This window comes from Zootoca vivipara, chromosome 13 (assembly GCF_965207765.1).
Source record: "Zootoca vivipara chromosome 13, rZooViv2.hap1.1, whole genome shotgun sequence".
In the NCBI taxonomy this organism is placed as follows: Eukaryota; Metazoa; Chordata; class Lepidosauria; order Squamata; family Lacertidae; genus Zootoca; species Zootoca vivipara.
Window position 1 is genome coordinate 19,750,145 of NC_142596.1, and position 27,387 is coordinate 19,777,531.

At 47.2% G+C, this 27,387-nt stretch overlaps 1 protein-coding gene across 17 annotated transcripts in view; it reads right to left on the reverse strand.

Annotated features, from left to right (window-relative positions):
- AKAP13 (A-kinase anchoring protein 13) overlaps window positions 1-27,387 on the reverse strand; it is a 233,000-nt gene that overhangs the window by 120,124 nt on the left and 85,489 nt on the right. For all 17 annotated transcript variants that reach the window (XM_088656962.1, XM_088656966.1, XM_088656961.1 and 14 more), the window contains 4 exons: window positions 20,168-20,464; window positions 12,225-12,408; window positions 7,211-7,400; window positions 764-3,617 (listed from right to left, as the gene is read on the reverse strand). In XM_088656962.1, coding sequence (XP_088513088.1) covers window positions 764-3,617; window positions 7,211-7,400; window positions 12,225-12,408; window positions 20,168-20,464 — 3,525 coding nt within the window. The remainder of the gene's footprint in view (window positions 1-763; window positions 3,618-7,210; window positions 7,401-12,224; window positions 12,409-20,167; window positions 20,465-27,387) is intronic.

A 27,387-nucleotide genomic window follows, 5' to 3' on the forward strand; every position in this document is an offset into this window, starting at 1 on the left:
TTAAATATGCTGGGAAGGGCATAATTGTGTTCGGTCAGGGTTTTAGAAATGCAAAAAGACTCTTTCTCTCACTGTGCTCTGTGTGTGTGACCTAAAAGTACCACATTTAGAAACTGGCAGGCTCCGACTGGAAGGACACTTTTAGAACTTCAACAGCTGACATGAGGGAGAAGCTCCACACATAGCCTTTCTGGGTTCTCCAATTCCGTTAGCAGAGAAAGTTAGCACAAGTGAAGTTTGGATCAGCTTGGGCACTTGTTTAAGAAGAAAAAACATGAGGTTCAACGCCCCAGTTGCTTACTATCTAACCATAGCCACAATAAAATAAACAATAAACCACAATAAAACATTTAGTGTTCGTTATCCTGGGCTTATTTATATGCACAGGTGTACATTTATGGCAATTAAAAGAAGCAAAATACAGGCAAAAAAAGAGGACAGGGGGAGGTCTCTGCCTCAAGGGGCTTACAATTTGAATGTCAACTACAGGAAAGAGAAAAAAACAGGGAGGAGAGACAGGAGAGAAAAGCCAGGGAGACATAAGATGCTCTATGGATTGTGGAAATGCAGATTCTGGGAGATTGGTGAAAGGATCCATGAAAAAAAATAATGGAAGAAGGATGGGGGAGAAGAAAGGAAGTGATAACCTCATCCCCTCTTTCACACACAAGTTCCCATGAACCAAAGAACACATTCCCTTTGCCTGCCTAGGAAAAACACAAATCCCATGGCCCTAACGTAGAATCAGTCTAACTTCACTTACCTGCAACAGGTGAACAGCTTGGAAGTGCCGAGCTTGCAGCTCCCTCCGTCACTCCGCCAGGCTGCAAACTTAAATCCACTTCTCCATTAGGGATGGATCCAGCATCCACCGCATTCTGTGCCTCAGATCTGGACTCTGCTAAGGAGCCGATTTCCACAGAGCTTCCAGCCAGAGACACCAAGGAACCACATGCTTCTGCCACGGCTGTCGCCTGACCGGGGCTTGTAACTGTCTTGTCAACATTATCCACCAAGGGACCATCAGTTTCTTGAACAGAACCTGCTGCCTCCCCTTTTCGCAGCGGCTCAACAGCCACGCAGGGAGAGGGTTGCAAAAGCTGAGAATCCTGTTCAGCTTGGCTTTCCTCCCCTTTGCCACTGCTGGGCTGAGCTAGGACCTCCAGCTGGGCTGCTTCAACTCCAGGCCTAGCTTCCCCCTCGCTGGCCAAAAAGAACATTTCAGAGCCAGGGTCCCCATCGCACGGGGGCTCTTCGGCAATCGGCTGAAGCAATACTCTGGAAGGCACGTTCTCTACCTCCTCCCCTCCTTCCCGTGGAAGAATGGCTGCAACAGGCAGATCGCTAGTGACCAGGGGGGCTTCCATTAAATCAGAGACCCCACCAGGTGGAGGGGCTGCACACGGATCTGGGCAGCTGGGCTCAAGTTCTTGGTTCAGCGTGGCATCAGGGAAGGGGGTCTCGCGGGGACAAAGAGAGCCATCCTCAGGCGGTCCAGGGCCTGGCAGGGAATCCCCAGAGACTCCTGCCTTTGCATTCTCATCGGTGCCTGAGCTGGAGTCTTCCCCCTTCAACCCTGCTTTAGCATTACTTTCGTTGCCTCCGAGCTCCTTGCCCTGATGACAAGGAGGAGGGGATTGCACAACAGCTGCTGGTGCCGGGCCCTCCGACAAAGCCTCCTCCTTGCCAGGCAGCTCCTGTCCGCTTCCAGGCAGCTGTGAGGAAAAGCCCTCTTGGTTTTCTCCCCGGTGATCCACCAGAGAAAGAGTCTCTGCCGTTTTCTCGCTGCAAACAGGGCTTTCCTCTGCGGCAGCCACCGTCAGCTCTGTTGCTGTCTCTGCTGTTGCTGCTCCTACTTCCTGGATTTGTTTGGATTCTCTATTATGAATAGCAGAGGGTGTGCCCATTACATTATCCTGTGCACACTCGGTGCCCTTGCCACACAAAGGTAGGGCAAGGTCCTGGGGGTGCAGAGATGCCTCCTGGCCAACAGGGGCCGCTCTGGCCTTGCTCTCCTGAGCGACGATCAGCTGGGCCTGCTGGATCGCTTCTTCGACAAGCAAGGAAGAAGCCACGGCAATGAATTCCTGAGCGCTTTTGCTAAACCGGTCCAGCTCTCGGCCGCTTTCCTCCACCTCTGCCTGTTTGGGAACGGGAAGAGGCTCCTCTTGGGCAGGGGACGACACTGGAGGGCTTAGCGAGCCTGCCGGCAGTTTAGAAACATCAGCAGAATCTACACACAATACAGGGGCGCTAACTTGTTCCTCAACGTTGACAGCTCCTTTCTGAGCATCGCAAGTATCAGATGCCCCCTGACTGAGGCTGGTAGAGTGAGCACTTCCTCCACAGCCACAGCTAGCAGTTTCAGTTCCCAATTGTATTGGCTCAAGGTCTCTTTGCTTATCCCCCACCTCAGCCACAGGCTCTGTTCTCTTATCAGTGACACCAGGGGCTTTAGGCTCCACCACAAACGTTCGACCCAGCTCATCATTTTCCACAATGGCATCAGAATGAGTGTCAGTAGGCAGGTTTCCACCTTCCGGTTTCTGCCCACACTCATGCACCTCCACCCCAGGGTCATGCTTTGGAGAAGACTCTGAAATCCCCGTCACATTCACTGCTGCCGCCGCAGCTTCTGTTGCAGGGCTCAGGGCTGTGCTCTGTGCCTCCTCGCCAGGAAGCTCACAGCCCTCCAGACACTTTGTAAAATCCTCCTTCCCACTGTCACTGGGAGTCTCTGATCCTGCCGTTTTGCTACTTCCGCTCTCAACAAGGCTAACACCTGCGCCACTATCTGCAGGTGCATCATTTTGTAGATCCACTGCTTCACCCCCCTCACCCTTGCGGGCAGCAGAAGCAGCGCTGTCTCCTGGGAAGTGTGCAGCAGGCTCTCTCAGCAGTGCACCGGCTGGAAGCAAAGTTTCCGTGGCTCCAGCAGGCTCACAATCCCTCTCCCCATTCGCCACACGCTGCTGGGTTGCAGCATCCGCAGTCCCCGTACAGCTCCTGCATTCGCTCTGCCCCATGTTTGCATCCTGGTCCTTGCAGGAAGTCAGAGGCTTCAAAGGGACACTTCCAGCTTCTTTCACTTCAGCTGCCTGCACTTCCTGGCCAGAGGCACCGCTTCCACACAGGTGTCCTTCCTCCAAAGCAATGCTGGGGCTTGTCATCCCAACTTCCTGGCTTGTATTTCCACAGGGCGGGAGGCCGACAGCACTGTGAAGTCCAGCAAGTGCGCTCAGCCTGCTTTCATTTGCCTCCAGTGTTGCCCCAGCCTCTACAGCGAAGGCTGACTCCGCCTCTTCCTCTTTGTGCAGCCTGGTAACTGTATTTTGACTCTCACAGGAAGACTCTGGGTTTGCCACTTCCTCCAGCCTCAACGAATCTTTTGGCGTGTCTAAGGACACCTTCAACTGTCTATCTTCCTCAGGGCAGGCAAGGGCCAAAACCTGCATCGCAGCAAGAGCCAGCGGGACAGAAGCATCTCCTTGGTTTCCTTCTGCCGTCATTTCACCAGGGTGGCAGCTCGGAACAGCTGTGTGGCCTTCAGCTCCCTGGCCCAAATTACAGTCCTCGCAACTGGTTTCCTGCTCAGGGTGTGGGTGTTCACTGGTATTCTGGAAGAAGAGGACAGAGATTTGACATTCATTTTATCGTACCATACTAGGGAAGCACACGTGCTCTGTTTCTGAGTAACTTTAATAGTTTTCTGCAACAGCTCTAATTAATTGTTCATAAAAGAAACCATGCACACAACAATTAACCATAGGAAGACATCAGTCCCAGGGTGGCAATCATAGGAAGATAGAAAGATAGACCACTGGTCCATCTAGCTCAGTATTGTCTTCACTGATTGGTTCCCCATTGTTTGAGGCAGGAGCCTCTCCCAGCCTGACCTGAAGATGCCAGGGATTAAACCAGGGACTTTATGCATGCAAAGTAGATGTGCTTTTCTGTTAAGATTCTGGCAGCCTTTTACTGTCCTGTTTTTCAACTAGGTTTTGTTGGAGAGCCACTTTGGGATGTGCCCCTTGCCTCCCTTCCACAAGAGAAAAATGTGTGTGCAGACAGAGACACACACAGCAAGGTCCATTGCCCCAGCCTTCATTAAGCATTTGCCTCTAAATGCTGTTGTCAGAGAAAATAGGCCCCTGAGTACCAGTTGCTGAGGATCACAAATGAAGAGAGGGCTGTTGCGCTGAGCTTCCTACAGTCACCCCGTTGGCCATTGTGGGAACAAGGATGCTGGACTAAGATGAGCCATTGGCCTGATTCCAACAGGCCTTTTATTATGCTCTTAAAGTGGCCATGGAAGACCACCTCAAATGGAGCAGGACTGGGCTCAAAGCTGCCAGCTGACAACTACTTTTCACAGGAGACCCTGTGGCCCTTCCAGCTCCCTTCAGCCCCAGTCAGTATGGCAAGTGAAGAGGGATTAAGGGAGTGGTAGTCCAACAATATCGGGAAGGCCACTGGTTTCCTGCCCCCAGCCTTCCCTCTGCAAATACCCAGAGCCTCAGTGAGCTTAGCTGCTTTTGGTTTATGACGCACTTTTGCCCAGATTGACCTCCCTAACTGCTTTTACCATTTCAGGCTGTAGGCTAGATTACTCTCTTCTTTATTATTTCCTTCCCGGGCCCCGATAAATAGAAAATGCAATTATGCCCTGCATGAAGAACTTGCAGACTTTCCATGGGCACCTGACTGGCCACTGTGAAAGCAGGATGCTGGGCCAGATACGCCTTCGGTCTGATCCAGCAGGGCAGTTCTTATGCTTTTATCTTACCCTTTGCTTTAAACGCACACACAGAACTCAGCATAAAGTAACTCAATCTCTCTTTCGTGAAAAGCTGGTCTCCCTGAATTATGTTAACATCGTGCAAACTGAACAATTAAAAGTAATTCTGAACAATTTGACACACCTTAGCTAGCGAACAGCATCCAAAATGACAAGGACTCAAGACACCCTCCCCATAAGGAAAGGCACTGAAGCTTTTTAGTTTGTGGGAAGAAAGACAACTGAGAGGGGACTTTTATAGAATGATGAATGGTGTTGAAGGGGGGGGCAAAGTGATTACCAGTACCGTTTAGGACAAAAGAAAGAGCTTCTGAAACTGAGTGTTTAATGTAACTAATTTGCTGCCACAAGTCATGGAGAGAGACACTTATTTAGCTGGCTTTAAATGTTAAATTATGCAAGTTAATAGAGAAGTATTTATTAACCGTTACAGCTACTTGAAACCTCCAGTGACAGAGGCAGTCTACCACTAAATTCCAGCTGCTCTGGAGGACAAAACTGCTTGCCCTGCTTGCAAGTTTTGCAATGACCCAAAGTATCTGCTGTTGAAAACAGAATGCTGGACTCTAGCTCAAACCTTGCAAGGCTTTGTTATGTGGAGGCACAAGGAATTATTGTCGGGCAAAGAACTGCTGTCCTCTGGAAATTGTGCTGAACACACCTAGCTGCCTCTCTCTCTCTACTTCTACGATTTCACCATGAATAGAAGAGGCCTGCTGGATTAGATCGAAGGCCCATCTAGTCCACAATAGCCAAACAGATGCCTGTGGGAAGGCCACAAGGAAGACCTGAGCACAACAGCACTTGTGATTCCCAGCAGCTGAGATGCAGTACAGAGCTAGCCTTGATAGCTGCAATGCTCACACACATTTTCAAGCCTACAAACTTGACTTTATAAATTCCAAAGCGGAGGCTCTCTCGGGATGCTGAATCCAACATTCAGATTCTGTGTGAGAGCTATGCGCACACAGCTGATTCGTAGAAGCAAATGCGCCTCCTACTCTCGCTCTTTGTCCCAAAAATCACCCACACTTCAGAAAAGAATAGATTTCTCTTCCCTCCCTCTCTGAAAATTATCAGCACAAGTGGACCACACTCAAATGAAGCCTCAGCTGAATCTCCTGTGACTATTGATGCTGTTGCAAGAGCAGAGGGAGAATTTTCAGCTGGTTCCCAGCCAGCACCACAAGGGGAGATAGGGACAAGTGACACTTGTTCTGGAACCCAGAAGTGTCCTGGAGAGAAGCAAAGAGGGAAATGGGAGTTGTCCATCATCCTCTGAATGAAGTCATTCTGCTTCCACACAGACTGAATTGCCGGGGGGGGGGCGTATCAGTCCCCTTCCAGAGGAAGCCGACAGCCTCTCAGCTGACCCCGCACGAACTGAAATGAAATAATTGCCAGCCCTGGTCCGAATCCAAATTAGATTAGATGTGAAGCAAGCCAGGCCTCAGAGGAAGGCCATCTAAACATAGCCTTTCCGATTTGTCAGACATGATGTACCAGTGCTTGAGCTATCATTTTAAAAAATCCTGATACATGATGTGTTGCTGGCTGCACTTTACCGCTAGCTGAAAACCAGTGGGAGTGTGAAGCAACAGGTTAAAGTGTTGCTTTATTTTTAATTTTTGTTGGAAGCCGCCCAGAGTGGCTGGGGAAACCCAGCCAGATGGGCGGGGTACAAATAAATTATTATTATTATTATACATACACACACCCCTCTCAATAACCTAGACTCTATTTTACTAATTGGGGAGCTGATGAAATCTGGACATTTCTCAAAAGAAACACAGTGTTCCCTATTTCCTCCTGCTTAATGCAGGATCCATAATGCAAGATGCAATTACGGCAGGGGTTAAGGAGCCATTTTCAGTCTCAGGGCCACATTCCCTTCTTTGAAACCTTCTGAGGGCCACAAGCCAGTGGTGGAAGGGGCCAGAGGCAAAAGCGAGTGCAGCGATTTATGTAGTTTTTGTACCTCTGTACAGGGAGCTACTTTCCACACACAACTCTCGCACAACTCTCTCCTCCATTCAGGCACACACGAGGCGGCATCAGAGTGCAAGGACACATTCCAGCCAAGCAAAGCACTCAAGTTGCAGAGTCGTGTGAGAGTCAGGTGGCCGTGGTTCAGGGAAAAGAGCCTTGTGACCTTGAGAGCCAAACTGGGACCTTCGTTGGACCAGATTTGTCCAGCAGGCTGGACGTTCTCCACTCCTGCCCTAAACGCATGTCTTTCCCTCCCTTCCAAAAACAGGAGACAAACAAACCAAATTGTGCACGAGCAAAAAATAAGCAAGCAATTAAGCACCCATGAAATTCTGAACTGAAGGGTTAGAAAGTTTTTTTTAAAACTCCTTATATAAACTCCAAGCTTGGTGTGCCAAACTGACACAGTCCTCTTGCCCTCACCATGTGCTGATGGTTCTGTATGTGCGTTTGGAGGCAGACGACGTCACTCTCCATGCTCGATCCCGCTCCTTCCTTCGTTTCGACCGTCAGGGTATAAATGTTTAGCCCCCGGTGGTACTTCACACAGTACTCCCCGGAATGCACTGTGTGTGACAAGGCGCTCCAGGAATCTGGTTCGCTGGCTCCTTCTCTGAAATGACAAACAGCACCAAAGGTTAAACCCACAAACTCAAGTTAATGCATGACAAAGTTGGCCAGCAGGCTATATACTGTAGACCAAGCTAGCTTATTAACGGTACAATCGAAGCATATCTCTCCAGCTCCTTCCAAGCCCACTCAGGAATCGTCAGGAATGCTCTCTTAGAGGCATATTATCCAAAGACAGTATAGATTACTCTACAAAAATAATCTGCTAAGTGCAGTGGATAGAGCATTTGAACAGGGTGACTGAGGTTCTAAATCCTACCTGTCTTTGATTGAGCTGGAGTGCGATGATGGAATACCCTATGAATCTTCTGCCTGTTCAATTTATTTTGTAAACTGCTTTCAAGTTTCATTACAACCACACATTTTATTGTGAAATACAACAAATACAGTGGTACCTTGGTTTAAGTACACAATTGTCAGTACTTAACCTGAAGCATACTTAACCAGAAGTCTGTACTTAACCTGAAGCGAACTTTCCCATTGAAAGTAATGGAAAGTGGATTAATCCGTTCCAGACGGATCCACGGAGTACTTAAACAAACTGAAAGTACTCAAACCGAAGCGTACTTAAACTGAGGTATGACTGTACCTCATTTCAGCTACTTGCAGGATCACTTTACTCCATATGCTAGTCTGTGCAACTGGCACTGCTGTTACAGAATCTCACCTGCATGGGTTACATCAGGCTTCCTCAAACTTGGCCCTCCAGATGTTTTGAGACCACAATCCCCATAATCCTTAACCACTGGTCCTGCCATAGCTGTCAAGTTCTCCCTTTTTTTTAAGGGAAATTACCTTATGCTGAATAGGCTTCCTCGCAAGAAAAGGGAAAAATTGACAGCTATGGGTCCTGCTAGCTAGGAATCATGGGAGTTGCAGGCCCAAAACATCTGGAGGGCCGAGTTTGAGGAAGCCTGGGTTACATTAACTGCATCCCTCTCCCCTCTCCCTTCTTTTAAAAAAATGGAAAGGATTGCAATTCTACTTATGTAATTAACTTATTACTATGAGTCACACGACACTTTTACACAAATACGTGAACGGGGACGAAGTTAACAAGAGCACTACGCTCTGCTCCAACAAGCGGCTTTGTTGCCAGGAGTCCTTCTACGAGATGTTATGCAAGTATTTCCTTGGTAGAACAGGTAGAGGACTCAGAGGGTGCTTCCTGATGGATGACCTGTTTACTGAACGTTCATCCCAATTTGCTTGCAGGGAGATGAGACAGTGTTGGCTGTTTAACAAGCATTTCTTCCAATTTGCTTGTGCAGAGGTTAGATGATGTTGCGTGTGTTTATCCCACACCTGCTTAGTGAATTTTCCCATACCTTGCCTTTTTGCAGTCCCGCCCCGCCCCCCCAAAAAAAGTCTGATCTTTTGAGGAAGTGGGTTAGTTGCACAAGAGCTCCTAGATCAGCTATAATGGCACAACCTTAATTTGCTGGTGTGTAACTGAATCCCACCCCCCAAATAGCAACTGTCTGCAAGGAGCCAGGGAAGCAACAAAACTCCTAGGGCAGAACCCAAGTCAACAGGGCCACAGGCACACCATACAAAGAATACTGGGGAACTGTTGCTTGCTCTGTACAGAGATAAAATTCCTAGCACCCTTAACATACCACAGTTCCCAGGACTCTCTGGGGGAAGCCGTGTGGTGGCTTAAATCCATGTTGTGAATGTGATGCCAAGCACTTGGTTGTACCCCTGCTCTTCAGATTTCTCTCCCCTCCCCTCACCCTCCAAGCATGTTGTTGTCGTTTAGTCGTGTCCGACTCTTCGTGACCCCATGGACCACAGCATGCCAGGCACTCCTGTCTTCCACCGCCTCCCGCAGTTTGGTCAAACTCATGTTGGTAGCTTCAAGAACACTGTCCAGCCATCTCATCCTCTGTTGTCCCCTTCTCCTTGTGCCCTCAATCTTTCCCAACATCAGGATCTTTTCCCAGTAAGTCTTCTCTTCTCATGAGGTGGCCAAAGTATTGGAGCCTCAGCTTCAGGATCTGTCCTTCCAGTGAGCACTCAGGGCTGATTTCCTTAAGAATGGATAGGTTTGATCTTCTTGCAATCCATGGGACTCTCGAGAGTCTCCTCCAGCACCATACACATACCAAGCATATGAGCTATTCTCACAGGCCAGCAGGAAGTGTTCCCCTCCTTCAAGAGGACAACATCTTTGTAAGCCAACCTGTTTTGAAATGTTCACATGGGATGCCGCGCAGCAAGCAAACAAAAAAGAAAACCGCACACAACAGCAGTCACTGGGGTTACTGCGGCATATGTATTATAAATTCCAGTTGCTCTAATTGCCTCCCATTAGGAGAATCCTGCCTCTGGCTGTGGTTCTCACGCCCTTATCAGCTTGGAAATCAAAGTGCTCTTCGGCCACCTGGTGGCTCGCAAAGGATGCATGCACACCACACATTTAAAGCACAGTTATTTCCCCCAAAGGATCATGGGAGCTGTAGTTTGCTAAGGGTGCTGGGGATCAGAGCTCTGCAAGGGGTAAACTACAGCTCCCAGGATTCTTCAAGGGAAATGATGTGATTTGAATGTCTGGCCAAAAACAGAGAATTCCCTTTCAGGTTACTCCACCAAACTGCCCAATGAAGTGCTTTGCCAGCTCAGCACACGGGTTTGGAACAATGTAATTCTTGTTCTTAATACATTGCTTTGCTCCCCTTTTTCTTCTTTTCAATTGATATTTGGGGTTATAATATTAATTATTGTTGCTCAAAGTTTACTCATAATTTTCTGTCTTCTTCTAAATTGTAACTATCAGCTTGTTTTCATTTTGGTTTTTGAATTTGCAATGTACTGATACATACATAATTCTAATGGTGGCGGTGGTGATGTAATTCTTGGGTTCTTCTGCTCTGGATTGCAAACTTTTTTTAGGAAGGAAGAAGCCAGGTCTTTCAAGCCCATGCCTGCTACAGGGGTGGGGGACGTTATCCAGCAAAAGGGCACATTCCCTTCAGGGCAGTGTTTTCCCACAGGCCATGAAGCAATGAGTTCTTTTCCCTGGTGGGGGGGGGGACATTCAAGCAGGACCTCACCTGCAGCCCGAAGTGGCCCAGTTCAGGAAAAACTTTAGGACCCTGCTGAATGTATACAATACAAACTTAGACCAGGAACATAAGATGGATGGCTCAGTCGGTAGAGCATGAGACTCTTTATCTCAGGGTCATGGGTTCGAGCCCTGTCTTGGGCAAAAGAGTCCAGCATCACAGGAGATTGGACTAATGACCCTCGTGGCCCCTTCCAGCTCTATGATTCTATATACTGAGTCAGATCCTTTGGTCTACCTAGCTCAATACTGTCTGCAGCAGGAGTGCCCAAACATTTTTCAAAGAGGGCCAGATTTGATTCTTCAATTTAGGATTGAAGTTGTTGAGCTGTATTTTAGGATTGAAGTTGTTGAGGAAATAAACCGACCAGCAGGTTGGATTAGGCCCCCGAAACGGACTTTGGATATGCCTGGTTGGCAGTGACTGGCAGAGGCTCTCCAGGATTAACTGGGGATTGGTCCTGGGAAGCTGGGAACTTCTGCATGAAAAGCAGGTGCCCTCCCATTGAATTACAGGCCTTCTCCATGATAATTAATAATAATAATAATAATAATAATAATAATTTCTACCCTGCCCATCTGGCTGGGTTTCCCCAGCCACTCTAGACAGCTCCCAACAGAATATTAAAAACACGATAAAACATCAAACATTAAAAACTTCCCTAAACAGGGCTGCCTTCAGATGTCTTGTCTTCTAAAAGTCAGGTAGTTGTTTATTTCCTTGACATCTGATGGGAGGGCGTTCCACAGGGTGGGCACCACTACCAAGAAGGCCCTTTGCCTGGTTCCCTGTAACCCCGTTTCCCACAGGGAGGGAACCACCAGAAGGCCCTCGGAGCTGGACCTCAGTGTCCGCTAAGCAATGGGGGTGGAGACACTCCTTCAGGTATACTTGGCTGAGGGTATAGGGGGCTTTAAAGGTCAACACCAACACTTTGAATTGTGTTTGGAAACGTACTGGGAGCCAATGTAGGTCATTCAAGACCGGTGTTATATGGTCTCGGTGGCCACTCCCAGTCACCAGTCTAGCTGCTGCACTCTGGATTAGTTGTAGTTTCCGGGTCACCTTAAAGGTCACCACGTTGAGCGCATTGCTGTAGTCCAAGCAGGCACCATGGAATCAGTTCTGCTAAGAGACCACCACCGTTTAGAATGGGAAGGATTTCCTGTTTGGTTCAATGGGTCAGGCTGAACTTGACAGCCACCTTCCGGCTGTGTTGCGCCTTGCTGAAGAGGCAATTTACAGCTTCACAACCTGCTCAGTAACCCTTTATATTGCAGCTCCAAGCCACATTTGCTGAAACATCAGACACATTAAAAATAAATGCCTGTCCCCCAAAACAAATAACTCCTAGTTTAGAGGAAGATGCTCTAGGATTTGAATATATTCCTTAACATTTGTAAAATGTAATATGTATGGCAGTCGCGGAGGGGGTGACTCATTCTGGCTCCTAGTACTTCCCTCGATGCTGCCAGGGCCATGATTAGCTGCATAGAGATTACAGGCACTTAGATTAAGAGCTCTAAAGCTGCTTAGGAAGGTGGTACTTGGCAGATGGGTGTGCAAGTGGAAAAAGAGGGGACTCGGAGGCAAGAGCAGTGATAAGAACATAGGGTTCTTAATAAGGACCACCTTTCCACATGTGAACCTGGCCAGGCTCTGAGATCACCATCTGAGGGTGATCTCAGAGCCTGGTTAGAAAGTTAGCCTTACTCAGAGGGTTAGAAAGTTAGCCTTACTCTGTCAGGAGTTGATGCAGCTTCTGATAGCCCTTCTCCAAGGCCAAGCTCACAGGAGTGGCTCCTTCACGGTTGGGGACACTGAGGGCTCCTCTTCCGCCTGGCTGTTGCAGGAGGAACCACGTAAGTCGCAGCAGTCCAAGCCTTACAGCAAAATGCATCAATGTCTCCCGGGGAACATTCTCTGAGAGGAAGAAGAGAGCCAGAAGGAAACAAAAGATGTTTAGCTTTAATGCCATCTCTAGAAATCTCCATTACTACTAGGAGGTGGAATGAGTGAACATTTGCACTCTCTTTCTCTCACATCACACACACACACACACACACACACACACACACACACAGTCAAATGGCTGGTATTAAAAGCCGAGATGCCATTATGAGCCAAGAGAAGCTAATAATTACATCAGTTGGGAAACATAACAGAGAGCTTATTGGCTCAAACTCAGAAGTTGTTGATCATCCAGGCCTGATCCAAGGTGTGTTGACATTCGTCTAAAAAGCCCTAAATGCTTTCCACAATACCTGCCTGCCTTAAGATCTGCTGTGATTCTAACCGGGTCTAAATAGGGGTAAGTGGGGGGGAAACAGGGGCATGTGCCCTGGGCAGCAGGTTAGTGGGTGGCAAACTACTTCCTGCTCAGCCCCCAATGATGATGCAGACACAGTGGGGGGGGCGGGGCAGGCCCCTGTGTGCTTGGTGACTTGAATCTGGCCCCGGGGCTGAGGTTCTCCAACGCTACTCTGAAACAAGATACAACCTCTCACTCAGTATGCAATCTGCAGCTAAATGCCACCAAGCACTGTCCTGGTCCCAAATCAAGTAGGTAACTAAGAGAATTTCTACACCACCTTAAAAGAAAAGCTGGCTTACTGCTTTCATTAGCAGGCTGTCTCTCTCCTTCTCATATCCCATTTCAAATAAATCAGGATTTTGGCATTGCTGAAAGGCAATATGCAATTCAAACACACTGGATTTTTCCAGGACGTAGTAAGAACACTAGGCAGAAAACACTCAAGAGACAGAAAAGAACAGCCCAAAATTCTCTTGCACAAAGGAAATACAAGACATGTAAACAAAGCAGGGCTTCTTGTTTGTTTGCAGAAACTTACTTTGCAGTGCAACTTTTAAGGAAACAGGATTGCCTGCATTTGTATTGATCATTACTTTTTTATACTGCACTTTGCAGAGTACTACAGAGGCAGTTCTCTGCAAAAAGGAACATTATTTAAGGACACACAAACATACGCTTTAGGTAAAAAGGCTTCTACAAAAGCTTGCAAAAAGGGATGAGGACAGCACTTAAAAGCCCAGTTCGTCTAATGAGTAGCTGGGAAGGAAACAATTTAGGTAGCCAGATGGAACAGCCAGGACTAGGTGAACAGGTGAGCGATGACCAAAGACATCTGGTCTGAGCTGATGGGATGTTTTAGTTCTGCATATATACAGTATATTCCTGCGTATAAGACTACTTTTTAACCCAGGAAAATCTTCTCAAAAGTCAGGCGTCGTCTTATACGCTGGGTCGTATTTCTTATACAGTGAGTATATCCCAAACTCTATATTTTAACTGGAAAAGTTGGGGGTCGTCTTATACGCCCAGTCGTCTTATACGCCGGAATATACGGGTATATATATATATACACACACATACACACACACACACACACACACACACGTGGCGCTGTACGTTAAACCACAGCGCCTAGGGCTTGCTGATCAGAAAGTCTGTGGTTCAAATCCCTGCGACGGGTGAGCTCCCGTTGCTCAGGACCAGCTCCTGCCAACCTAACAGTTCGAAAGCATGTCAAAGTGCAAGTAGATAAATCAGTACCGCTCCAGTGGGAAGGTAAACGATGTTTCCGTGTGCTGCTCTGGTTTGCCAGAAGCAGCTTTGTCATGCTGGCCACATGACCTGGAAGCTGTACGCCGGCTCCCTCAGCCAATAACGCGAGCATCACAACCCCAGAGTCGGTCACGACTGGACCTAATGGTCAGGGGTCCCTTTACCTTACATATATATATATATATATATATATATATATATATATATATATATGAGAATTTTAGATTTTATTCTATTTTAGTTTTGAGCTGGTTTTAACATATGTGCTTTTTTTGCAAATTGTTTTGAGTTACATTTAGTTTAAAAGGCAGGGAGACTAATACGTTCAATAAACAAATAAAATCATCTTGTCTGTCTCAGTCTGTAACCAACTTGAAGGAACTCATCTGCACTACGTGGCATGTATTGTACAACATTTATCATCTCTGCATTTAGAACTCCTGAGGACATTTTTTATTAATAATGGTAGCATTATAAATGATGTTTGCTTCTGCTACCGCATAGCTCGATAGAGCACAGCTGCAGCAATTCAATCAAGCATAGAGCTCTGGAAGAGCACCTTGAGCGATAATAGTAGTGATTTATGAGTTTATATAAAACAGGTTGGCTATGAGACCCACACAAGAAGTTTCCAGTGAGAAACCACAACTCTTTCTAGTTTGTCAATGTGGTCTCAAGTGTACAGGTATAAGCCAGGACCGTGTGTTTACTTTGCTATAATGGCAATGGTGATGATGATGATGATGATATAGTGGAACCTTGGTTCGCGAACAGCTTGGCTCCCAAACAAATCAACTCCCAAACGCTGCAAACCCAGAAGTAAGTGTTCCGGTTTGTGAACATTTTTCGGAAGCTGAACATCTGACACAGCTTCTGCTTGAGTGCAGGAAGCTCTTGCAGCCAATCAGAAGCCGCGCCTTGGTTTTCGAAAGGTTTCGGGAGTCAAATGGACTCCCAGAATGGATTAAGTCTGAGAACCAAGGTACCACTGTAATAGGAAGCTTGTTCTCACTTCTGCGACCTGTAAAAAATATATACCAAAATGGCATTTTTAAAAAATCTGCTTCTCACTATTTTCCATCGTTTTTTGGTAAACACAGGGAAGGGGATGGGTGAGTACACAAGAAACTAAAGACGGGTAGTACCTTCCAAGTCTTGGACTTTCTATACCATGATACCAAGTACAGTGGTACCTCTACTTACGAATTTAATGCGTTCCAAACGCACATTCGTAAGTCAAAAAAAATTGTAAGTCGAATCCCATAGGAATGCATTGGGGGAAAAAATTCGTGTGTCGAAGCAACCCTATCTAAAAATTCGTAAGTAGGAAAAATCCTATCTAAACTGCATCCAAGATGGCGGACAGAGCTCCATTCGTAAGTAGAAACATTCGTAAGTAGAGGTACCACTGTAAGTATAACTAATCATAGGAACATAGCAGCATACAAAGCTATCTTACACTGAGTTACACCCAGAGCTGTTTTTTCTAGAACTCACCATGAATGCCTCCCTTGTTCTCTTATAATGGCAATGGCGCCCACCTGAGAGGTGCCAGAGTTGAGTTCCGGCTAGAAAAAAAGCCCTGGTTGCCTTATTAGTCCATCTAGCTCAGTATTGTCTCCACTGAATGGCAGAGGCTCTCCGGGGGGGGGGGGGGTTCCAAGGAGGGGACATTTCCAGCCCTACCTGGAAATGCCTCTAGAGCAGGCATGTCAAACCTCCAGATGTTTCGGCCTACAACTCCCATGATCCCTAGCTAGCAGGACCAGTGGTTGGGGAAGATGGGAATTGTAGTCCAAAACATCTGGAGGGCCGCAGGTTTGACATGCCTGCTCTAGAGGCTACATTTCTGGTCTTCTGCATGCAAGGCTGAAGCTCTGCAACCTTTCCATCAATGGAAGCTGATGGGAGTTGGAATCCAACCATTTCTGGTACCTGGAAGTGCCCTGAGATCTACAGGTATACAGGCAGTATACAAATTTAATAAATAAATAATGCCTATGGGCAAGAAGGAATTATATAGCAGAAGTTTGGAGTGCTCTGCCCCTCATCTGTGCCCAGGCATAGAAATACAGAGAATTTCTACAGGACAGGAATTTGTTGTCCCACCTCAGCAGTCCAGTAATTATTATTTTTTGGGAGATTAGTAACTTTTGCAGGCTTATAATTATTGTCCTACTTCTAAACATACCCTCACAACCATGAGGTCCAGAAGCAGCTTGCTTTGTTTTTACAATTAAAGACCAAGATTGTCAGAAAGCTGGGCTCTACATCCCTCACGGGTGCCACAAACTCCTGGGCTCCTGGAGGCTGTCCCATTTGGGCGAACAGAGTACTGCCCCCAGAAAACTCAGCCAGCCCCCAGCTGCCTGCCTTCCTGCTTACAGCCACTCCAGTATTGCCCCTTGTATAACTCAGCAGGGAGGAGGACGGTGGGGACAAATCCAGAATCAGTTGGTATTGCCTGTCATTTGCTGCAGATTCACCTACAGTTGGGACCCCTGCCTTCTGCCCCACCAGCCTCAATGGGCACCAGCAACCATTACAGACATCTGGTTGATTAGGACATCTAAAAAATATCTAGGTTGCCACTAAGGTCATGAAGAACATCTCTCCTGCTACCTGGGGCTCCTAGAACATTTCACCAGCTCCTAAATTTTGCAAACACTTTGGGCATACACATCGTCAGAACATAAGAACCTTGTTTCAGTGCTTTGAGTCAAACAGAATTTGCTGTGTGACTCAAAAGCACTTGGGCTCCTTAACCTGTGCTCACAAGCCAGAAAGGGTCCCTGGGTCCTGGCACGCCTTCCCAAGCATATTTGAATTAAACTTGGCAGGAAGCCACTGCAGCCTCACCCCGATAAGAGCCGGACAAGGAATCAACACCTTGTGCGCTTGGTAGCAGGTTTCAAACACACCTGGAGCCGTTCAGAGAAAGGAACGCAATTGATCTTGTTCAGAGGCAATATTAATTTGAAGACAGGTAATCTGTCCCTGTCCTGGCTAGAGATGCTGGGGACTAAACCTAGGGCCTTTTGCGTGCAAAGCAGATGCTCTACCACTAAGCTACTCCTTCCATATCCTGCCTCAGGGTCAGCTCAATAAATTTTGGCACCCAAGGCAAGCCACAAAATGGTACACACACACACACCCCAAGCCAGGGAAGAAGCGAGAGTGAAACTCTACATCAGGAATTGGGGGGGGGGGTTGAAGATCTACATGCAATGTGTTGCTTGGGGGCCGCATCTGCTGCCCTGGTGGGTCCTGCAACCCGAGGTGATCGCCTCACCTTGTCTCATGGTAGGGCCGGCCCTGTCCTGCCTCCATCAGCAGCTCTGAACTGCAGGTGGCAACGTTCTACATGCAAAATCACTTTTTTCACAACACAAGGGATGAAGAAATCCACAGGCACAGAACCAGCTTTCTGGTGGCATTTAACTCCGGGATTAACTTCCAAAATCCTTTCTAATTCTCAGGAACCAGAGCAGATCCTTTCAGTGGCTCTTTTCCAGCCTTTCTGATCATGTTCCAATATAACCTTTGCAGCTCACTTTCTCAGCGAGTTGAAATCTGGTCACCGGGCAAGTCTTTCCAGATACCATTAGCTTAATCTACAGCAAACATGGCTTCCCCCACACAAATTTTGTGTGCAATTTCCCCGTGTAGCTATTTTTCTCTTCTTGGGGCTTCAAACACTTTTCTGCACCCTTCTTATGCTATTTCTTACTTATTGCATTTATTTCCCTACTTCTCTCTCCCCCACCCCACCCCCCGGAGCTCAAAACAGTGCTCATGGTCTTCCCACCTCCTTTTATCCCCACAACAAACGTGGATTGAGTGCAGGCCCCCAAACATGCCCAGGACCCTCCTACACCACACAGGGATCTCGTGAACATAAGAAGAGCCTGCTGGATCAGGCCAATGGCCCATCTATCCCAGCATCCTGTTCTCACAATGGCCAACCAGATGCCTGAGGAATAAACCCTTAAGTAGGACCTCTGAGTACAAGAGTTTTCTCCTGCAGTTTTCTGCAGCTGGTGTTCAGAAGCATCATTGCATCTGTCTGCCTCTGAAAGAGGGGAGGTTGTTTTGTCTGGTGAGCAAAAATGCTTATGCTGATGGAATGATCTCCTGTGTGTGTGTGTGTGTGTGTGTTTGTGACACTGAATTCCACCTAAAGAAATAAAGCAATGTGGCTTAAGTTACCGTATGTCCATTCATTTCAATATGTCTACTGTAACTTGGATGCAGCCCATTGACTTTGACATGCTCAGTGTGATTTTTGGCTCTTGAACAGCAGGATCACACTCACACATTGCTTTGAGAAGCCCCTCCACCCCACTGTGTGTCTGAAAAATCTTTTGTTATGTGGCATGGAGGGGGACTATTATCAATGCCAAGCCTAAAGCCCCCCCCCCCCGCTCGCCTACCTGCCCGGGTATATGAAAATTGCAGGACTCTTTCAAGCCCTGTCTCCCGTCTCTTGGAAGCCCACTTCCACAAGAAGAGGGGATGGCCAACAGCTTAGGTGGTTTTCAAAGACAAATTCAATGACTACTAGCCAGGATTGCTTTGCATAGCCCCCAGTGTCGGAGGGAGCGTGCCACTTGTTACCACTTTAAACAAAAAAACCCTGCAGTTTTCCAAAAAGCATTTAGATGGAAAACAAAAGTATGTTCTTGCATTGGATGTTAGCTTTGGAATATTTTGCCCCTGGCTGTACCTTATTTCACCCACCGCCAACCACATTGGTGGGCCAGAAGTGGAAATGGTTAGCTGGTTTTCCAGCCTGTCTGACCTCTGCTTGTTCCAGCAAAAACCACTTCCTCCCCCCTATTTCTTAAGTGTCGAGTGGGAGGGAATGTTTATAGAGGGAGAACAGTGAGATAAATGTACACATACTCCCATAATCTCATACATGCACCTCATTCTCCAAGCGCTTATACTCATGCCTCCAAACAGCACCACTCACACACAAAATCGAGGTCTTGAAGTGCAGAACATTAGAACAGAAAACCAGAAATGTTGGTGCCTTTTCTCTCTATGGATATAGTTCTCAGAGTGGTTAAGTAGTCAGTCCCTCTTGGCAGGGAACTCTAGAAACTATAGCTCTGCGAGGGGAATAGAGGGTCTCCTTAGTGTTGAGTTTGAGGGAGAATAATTTCTGTCCCTGAATGTGGAGGCATAGCTAGTAGCCGTGGAAGCCTTATCTTATGTTGCAAGAGCTCCTCAGCAGCTGGATCGAGATAGAGTTTCCTGGAAATTGGAGGTTTTACATGAAAGTGCTGTAGTTCAGAGGGAGAGCATCTGCTACGTATGCAAAAGGCCCAAAGTTCAATCTTAGCATCCCCTGGTAGGGCTGGGGAAAGACCCCTGCCTGAAACCCTGGACAGCAGCTGCCAGTCAAAATACATAATAGTGAGCTATTGGTCTGGTCCAATAGAAAGCAGCTTCCTCTCTTCCCAAGTCTGAAAGACGAACGAGAGGATGTGGAGCACTCATGGGTGGTTGATTATGTAGTGCAAGCACGTCATGGCATGCAGAGTGGTTGAGCTTCAGTTTCAAGAAAGCCCACTGAATGCAAACATTGTGACCACTCAGGAACAATTGCTGGTTCAACTGCGGCCGCTTTCCTCATGTTTTCCTTGTTTGCATAAAGAACAAATGGTGGTTACTAGTGTACAGTAACTCGTGAGCAGCAGCCACAGGGGGCGGGGGGGGGGGAATGGGAAACAGCCAGGCAAAAGAATCAACCACCATTTAAGAGCATCCCATAGTAACCTGAAGATTCCCCACATATTCAAAAGGAGGGGAAACAGCACAGAGCACAGAGGTCACAATCCCAATTCACCCCTGAAGACATTTTCCACAAGTCATAGAAAGAAAGAAAGGCAACTGAATGGAATCATTTGCAGGAAAACTGAAATAAAAAGCTCTTTAAGGAAAAAAAAACCCAATATCAAAGTCCCATTCAAATATTAGTGTCCAAAACTCATTCAGGTATTTTGATTTAGATTGTCCGCTCTACCTTTTGATTCAGTTCCATTTAATTTGGCAACATGGATATAAAAGGCTCTCAACAAACCAGCTTACCATTTGCAGTGTGGTCTGCTCCCAGCACATTCCACCCAGCCGGCAATTTCAAATGACGGAATGCCAAAGCCACTTTCTCATCCAGGAAGTCCACATCCCCAGCCGGCGGCCTGGACTTGTCCAGGAACCTCGTGAAGTTCAGAGCCTGCTGGTTGCCAGCGCAGGTTGCCAAGAACTGAGCTGCGTCATAAGCTTCATCCTGAACAAACTGCAGGCTGTCCTCTGCCACCACCAAGAGAGGTGAGCCTTGCTTGGCAGCACAGAGAGAGACTTTCACCGTCTCGCAGCAATCGTGGCCTGTGGAACAAGAACGGATACAGCTGAGTCTCCATCTGCAAAAAAAAAACCCTTTCATTGCACCCCAATTCTACTCCTAAAACCACATTGCAGTCAATTATTCCGCCATAGCACCTACATGATGGATTCAAATGCAGCTTAAACATTGTACCAGCTTCCTTTCAGATTTGTTCCGCTATGGGCAAAGAAAACCATTGTGGCAGTCCCATGCTTATTAGTACTGAGGAAGAATCTCAGCTTGCGCACCACAATGTAATGAGCCTGGGGTTAGACTAAATGGGGTTTTGTGGTCACCTCCAGTCCTGTGATTTTAAAGCGGCAAGATGGGATTCTGTAGGAAACGAGGACCACAAAAATTATCAAAACACTTCCTTTCTTAAGCAAATAGCCTAGCCAGGTCTGTTAAGTAACTGTTTTGTAAGTAAGCTAGAGAAGGGTTCCCATCATTCCTGACAACTGGTCCTGCTAGCTAGGGTTGATGGGAGTCGTAGTCCAACAACTGGAGACCCAAGTCTGGGAAACTCTGAGCTAGCACAATGAGTTGCTACAGACACTAGATAGCTAGAGACCCTTCTAAAAGGTGAGTGTGCACACAGATCATTGCACTACAACTGCCAAGTGGATTTAGGTTTCTTGTGCAGGGGGGGCGGCTCACAGGGCAGCATCGGTGCCAGTGTGGTGGAGTGCTTAGAGCATCAAACCAGGCCCTGGGAGACCACAGTTCAAATCCCCCACTCTGCCATGATATAGCACACTGGGTGACCGTGGGTCAGTCGCTGCCTCTCCACCTGACTCACATCACAGGGTTGTTTGTGGAGATTAACCACATACGCCTCCGTGAGCTTCTTGGGGGGGGGGGGAGGCGGGACTCTGAGGATCATCTTTTGCAACCCCCTGCAATGCAGGAATATGAAGCAGAAGCGTTGCAAGGTGGGCGTGGAGCACCCCAGGTGCCACCACCAAGAAGGATTACAAAATGCTGTGCAGTAGTCAACAGCTGCGAGACACTGCTGCTTTGGTGCACGCAGGCTTCCCGCTGCCGAAATTATCCCCCCGCCGGCTCTCTCTCAGCTATATGGCGGCCGGCAGGTTCCTCATCGCAAGGCACATGATCTCCCCAAAAGGAGGTGAGGGAGGCGGATGAAGAGTGAAAGGGTGGCATGCAGATTAGAGCCCAACATCGCCATGCATTTTATTCTCTCTCTTTTTGGTGTGGGTGTGCAGATCTCAATTGCTGCCCCCTTTCTCCCCCACCCTGGCTGACACGCACTGGGATCATGCCAGCCCCCTCCTCTGGCCACGGTGCTGGAGAGAGAGAGGTATGCATGAATACAGCAGTGAGGCCATGCGCACCTAGGCAATGGGATCCTTGGCGAGGTGCTTTCAAAAACTTTGCAACTCCGTTTGGCCCGCCTCCCTGGCCTCTCTGCAAACCCAGATCCTCATTGGGGACAGAGAAGGAAGCGGGTAAGAAGCTCTCACTTTAGCACCCAGCTCCTGCTCGGAGGTAAACCTAGCTGCGGCAGTCAACGGCTGTGAGAGACGCTGTTGCTTTGGCAAGTGCAGTCTTCCTGCTGCCGAAATGATCCGCCCGCTGGCTCTCCCTCAGCTGTATGGCAGCTGGCAGGTTCCTCGTCGCAAGGCACAAGATCTCCCAAAAAAAAGCTTTGGCTCCCCCCCCCAAATGAAATAGTGTCAAACCACTGTTGCAGGCAAAAAAAAAATTCAAAGTGAGGGAGCGGTGACAAGAAATTTTCTGCACCGGGTACCACCTGACCTTGCTCCGCCACTGATATGAAGCTGTCCCATACAGGGATTGAACCTGCAACCCTGGTATTATCAGCACTATGCGCTAACCAACTACATGCAATAAATAGATAATAAATATGAATTTATGAGCCTAAGTACTTGAAGGGGGAGAGAGGTGGGGAAGAAAGAGTGTGTCTGGGGCACGTCTTTGAATTTAACCGATCAAGCAAGTTGTGCAGACCTAGGAAACGCGTGACGAACTTCAAACAACACGCTGAGAGGTGGAAGTTTCAGATTTTCAGCACAGCCATTGTTCCATAATTGCCAGCCCAGCCCCCTTTAATAGTCAGGTTGGTGACTTATGTCCTCTGCAGGCTCTGTGCCCTCTCTCTTTCCCGTGCCCCACTGCTGCACTGACGTCACAGCTCCTTGTGCCAGAACAGCAGAGACCATTCACTAATTACTGGAAAAGTTGCTCTGCCCCATTACCTCAGTCTCTGACTGTGTGAATCAACTCTTATCCTCCTTTTCTCTTTGTTTTTAATTGCATAAATGGAGTTGGATCCCTCATCGCCCCCTTGCCACCACCCAGAAACAAGCTTGAAATTTACAACTGGCTTGCTTGGACAGTGGCAGGTGGGAATGTTCCTTTTCCAGCAGTACAGAGAAAAACTTTGCTCCCAGTTGAAGAGAAGAAACCCCACCACCGTCACCATCAAAGCTGAATTTACAGGCTCAAGCAGACGAGGAAGTTTTAAATAATTGTGACTTCACGAGCAAGGAAAAGGAAGCAGCTGGGGTTGTTCTTTACAGCACTGGCTGCATTTATTTGTTTAACGTAGGGAGAAAAACTCAGCCACTTTGCTCGATTAGTTTGGCTGGTTACATCTAAACCCAGAACTTTGGCTTGTCCCCCCCCCCCAAAAAAAAAACCATAAGCAATTAAAAAAAACATTACAGCTTGTGAAAGGTCTGGAGCCAGACAAACCATGAACCCAGGTTTGGTCACAATGCTAATCCAAACTATGGCTTAGCTCTGGTTAATATGGCAGGGAGGCGGAGCAGGGGAAGAGGGAAGCAGCCATAACTTTCTCACTGTGCACCAAACCATATTTTAGCTTCCAGTTATGTGTGAAGAAGTATTATTAAGTGCAGGGGCAGGGACTCAGGTAGCAAATTGGGCTGTGAGAAGGGTCACATATACACACACATACCTCTGCCTATTTTCACCAGTGAAATTCTGGGAGGGGATGCAGAACTAAGCAGCATCTGAAAAAACCCAGCTTTCAGAGACTTGGACGAGGCGACAAATTGGATTTGATCAGATCAAACGCATATCCGGCTACAGCAAAGGAGTTTAATGTGTTCCTCGAGGGCAACATGTTCAGTCCCTTTCAAGTCCTTTGATGTCCCCCCTTCCCTTACAACTGACAAAGATTTGAGGCCAAGGGTGGGGGGGCAGGGGGGATAAGTTTTTGACTTTGGCAATTAGTTCAAAAGATCAGGGGAGCTATTCCATAATGAGCAAGCGACTCCAGGAGGCCCCCAAACCTGTCACTTGAAATTGTCTGCCTAGTTTCTGCAATAGCCGAAAAGAGAAAAGAATTATGAACACAAAATAGCTAAGGCTTTGCACTACAAATGTAGTTGAATGCAGAACCAAAACCAACTTGTTGAAAACTGCATGACCCTCCACCCCACCCAAATATGGGAAATGTTTAAATTAAACCCCTAGCATTAGGTCTCCTGCACTTCCAGAGCTCTCCTCCAAACAAAATGCAACCCTGAGCAGAGAAGCTAAACCAGGCATCCCCAAACTGCGGCCCTCCAGATGTTTTGGCCTACAACACCCATGATCCCTAGCTAACAGGACCAGTGGTCAGGGATGATGGGAATTGTAGTCCAAAACATCTGGAGGGCCGAAGTTTGGGGGTGCCTGAGCTAAACCAATGATTTCGCAGCAAGCTGTAGCTTTTCCTCCCATATTTATTTTCCCATCTCCATCATGGCTGCTCTTTAGTGGAACGTAATGTTGTGTGGTGCATGCATTTTATTGCTTGTTTGTTTGCATTGTAAGTTCAAAGGACAAAGGTAGAACAGAATACAGCAGCACCTCAGCTTACGTTATCCTTGGGTAACGTAAACTTCAGGTTGCGAAAGCTGCAAACCCAGAAGTGTTTTGCTGCACGTGCATGCACAGAAGCAGTCCCTCCAGTTGCGAAAACCTCGGGATCCTACTGGAGCTCCGGAACGGATCCTGACCGCAACCGGAGTTACCACTGTAGATAGATGATTGATAGATAGATAGATGATAGATAGATACCCTCCAATATGACAGATCCTCCAAGTTTCCCTGTTTTCCATGCCTTTCCCTAATTTGTAAATGTACTTTTGGCAATAAATAGTTAATTCCTCACTCTGGACATCCCATGCCTGTCAGCACTGTGAAACTGTCCGGTACTTGGAAAAACCACGGGTCGCAGCCAATGCTAGTCCTTCTCAGAGCAGACCAACTGAAATTTTTGCAAATGACTAACTTAAATTCATTGATTTGACTGGATCTACTCTGAATAGGATTAGCAATCAATAAAACACCATGGCACTGCTTGATGATTTTTGCATTTGTGCAGCAGGGATGAGCTCCTGTTCCCCTTTACAAGAGAGAAGGGGCTCACCACAACCCCCTCCATATACACACAGTTGGGCTGAGTTTCACACATGAATTAATTTCAGAAGACCATGCCCCCCCCCCACTGTCTCTGGTTGATGCCCCTTCTCAGTACCCTTAAACTACACTTCACAGAATTCTTTGGGACTCTTTAAAGAGGCATGATACTGCTTTAAATGCAAAGTGCAGATAGGGCCTTAGTGTGAAACGGACGTCAATTCTGTGGCCAGTTTGAGTGTTTGAACCCAATGGCCTATCTTTTGAGATAGGGAAGGCAACAAAAGTCTAGACAGGCAAACAACAAAAAGTGGCGCAGCCTACAGTTCAGCATTTTGGCTCGCGTCACGGTCAGCCGTTTTCCGAAAGGGTGGTAGCCATCCAAACAGGCTCCTTTATCATCAAGCTACATGGAGACAAAAACACTGCTGTAGCTAAACAAGTGGCAGCTGGAAGCCAAGCTCAGCGCATGACTTCATGGCCTGTCCAGCCAGGAGTGGAAGCCGGCCCATCCAAGAGCTCCTATTTTGAGGACTCGGATCTCACAGAACAAACAATGGGCGTTCAGCTCCAGCAGCTATTTTTAAGTTTCCATAGAAAAGGCAGGATAGCATTGCCTCTGCAGGCAACTGTGGACAGCAGCTCATCAGGACTGAAATCTGGGGGTGCAAATCTCAAAGCACTTTAAACTAGATTAGGCATCTCCAAAAAGCACCTTTGTGTGTACGTGCACCACACAAAAAGCAGTTTAGGACCTGAAAGGGGGGAATTTAACTTATTAAGCTGCATTTATTGGCCACTTAATGTAAAAGAGATGCCTCAAAGCAAGTTAGCATAAAATACAAAAGAGCTAAAAATCAGTTAAATGTCAGAAAACAAAACGCAAACAACAAAATTATTTTATTCAATAACACTGCAAAAATGGGGAATCCTGCCCCAAACATTTACCAGAAAAGGTATGGTTTCTTGACTTTACTGTAGGGGGTAAGCAACTGGTATATCCCAAGCTAAATCCAGCCCCATTAGAGTTCCTCCTTGGTCTCCCAGGCAACACACATGCACATATTGCTCCAACTGGACTGGTAAACTGTGTGTTTCTGGGCCCAATTCAAGTTGCCACTGTTAAACTTTAAAGCCCTAAATGGCTTGGAACTGGGTTGCCTAAAGGACTGCCTTTGCCCAAATAATCCTGCCAGTTTATTAAAACCAACCACTGAGTGCTCGCCAAGACAGTCAATTAGATTGGTGGGCACAATAGATAGGGCCTTCTCTGTGCTGGTCCCATAATTATAGAACTCCCCCTCCAATGGGCTGCACCCAACATTTTCTGTCTGCTAGTGTGAGAGAACTTGTGTTAGTGAACAGGTGAGTTTTAACGTCACACAACAGAGGAATCAAATGCAGAAGCTGCGCTAGTGGGAACTCATTGTGCAACAGACTGTGCAAGTGTGGTGTAGTGGTTAAGAGTGGTAGACTCGTAATCTGGTGAACCGGGTTCACGTCTCCACTTCTCCACATACAGCTGCTGGGTGACCTTGGGCTAGTCACACTTCTTTGAAGACTCTCAGTCCCACTCACCTCACAGAGTGTTTGTTGTGGGGGAGGAAGGGAAAGGAGAATGTTAGCCGCTTTGAGACTCCTTCCGGTAGTGATAAAGCGGGATATCAAATCCAAACTCTTCTTCTTCTATTCATTATGCATCAAAGTCACCAGCAACCTTTGCATTCTCTTGTGCAACAACATTCTACTAGAGCAAAACATTTCACCAGCAGAACAAGCACCACTAAGTGACTTTACCTTAACACTAAATTTGATGCAACCCCATGAACTATCTCTTCAGTACAGGCCTTCAAATGTCAAAGAACCATTTGTTCTTGTGTGCCTTTTCTCTTTCTTTCTTTCTTTCTTTCTTTCTTTCTTTCTTTCTTTCTTTCTTTCTTTCTATGCCACTGACTTTATGTAATAAAAGTTAATGGTCAGCCCCTTTAAGGGGCCTTGTAAGAAAAAAAATTATTGCTCAACAGGGCTTCATGGTGCTCTTTTTTGCTTTTTTTTGGGGGGGGAATGATGCTATGTTTCATACGAAAGGGTATTTTTTTATAATAAAAAAAAATCAAGGCCACATGACTGTTGCTTTCAAGTGACCATCTCTTACACAACTTGTTTACTCTTGTGGTCTCCCAGGACAAAGATTATTTCATAAAACGAAGCAGGGAAGAGAATTGTTTTTACAGCAAACATTTGAAAACACAAGAAATTGAGAGTGGTTTGCGCCCTGGGCAAAAATAGCGGAATTAACGTATTTATATTTATTAACCTAATTGAATGAGAAGATAGAAAGCATGCTGTAAGGGTGACTCCCTACAGGGAGCCAGCCCCCATCATCCTAACGTCCACCTCGCCAAGCACAGGGAGCAGCAGTGGCTCTGAAGCAGCCAGGGGGGAGGGGAGAGACTCGGAGGGAGAGAGAAGCCAGCGTGCGGAGCGATGGGAAAGCTCAGGGGAGGAG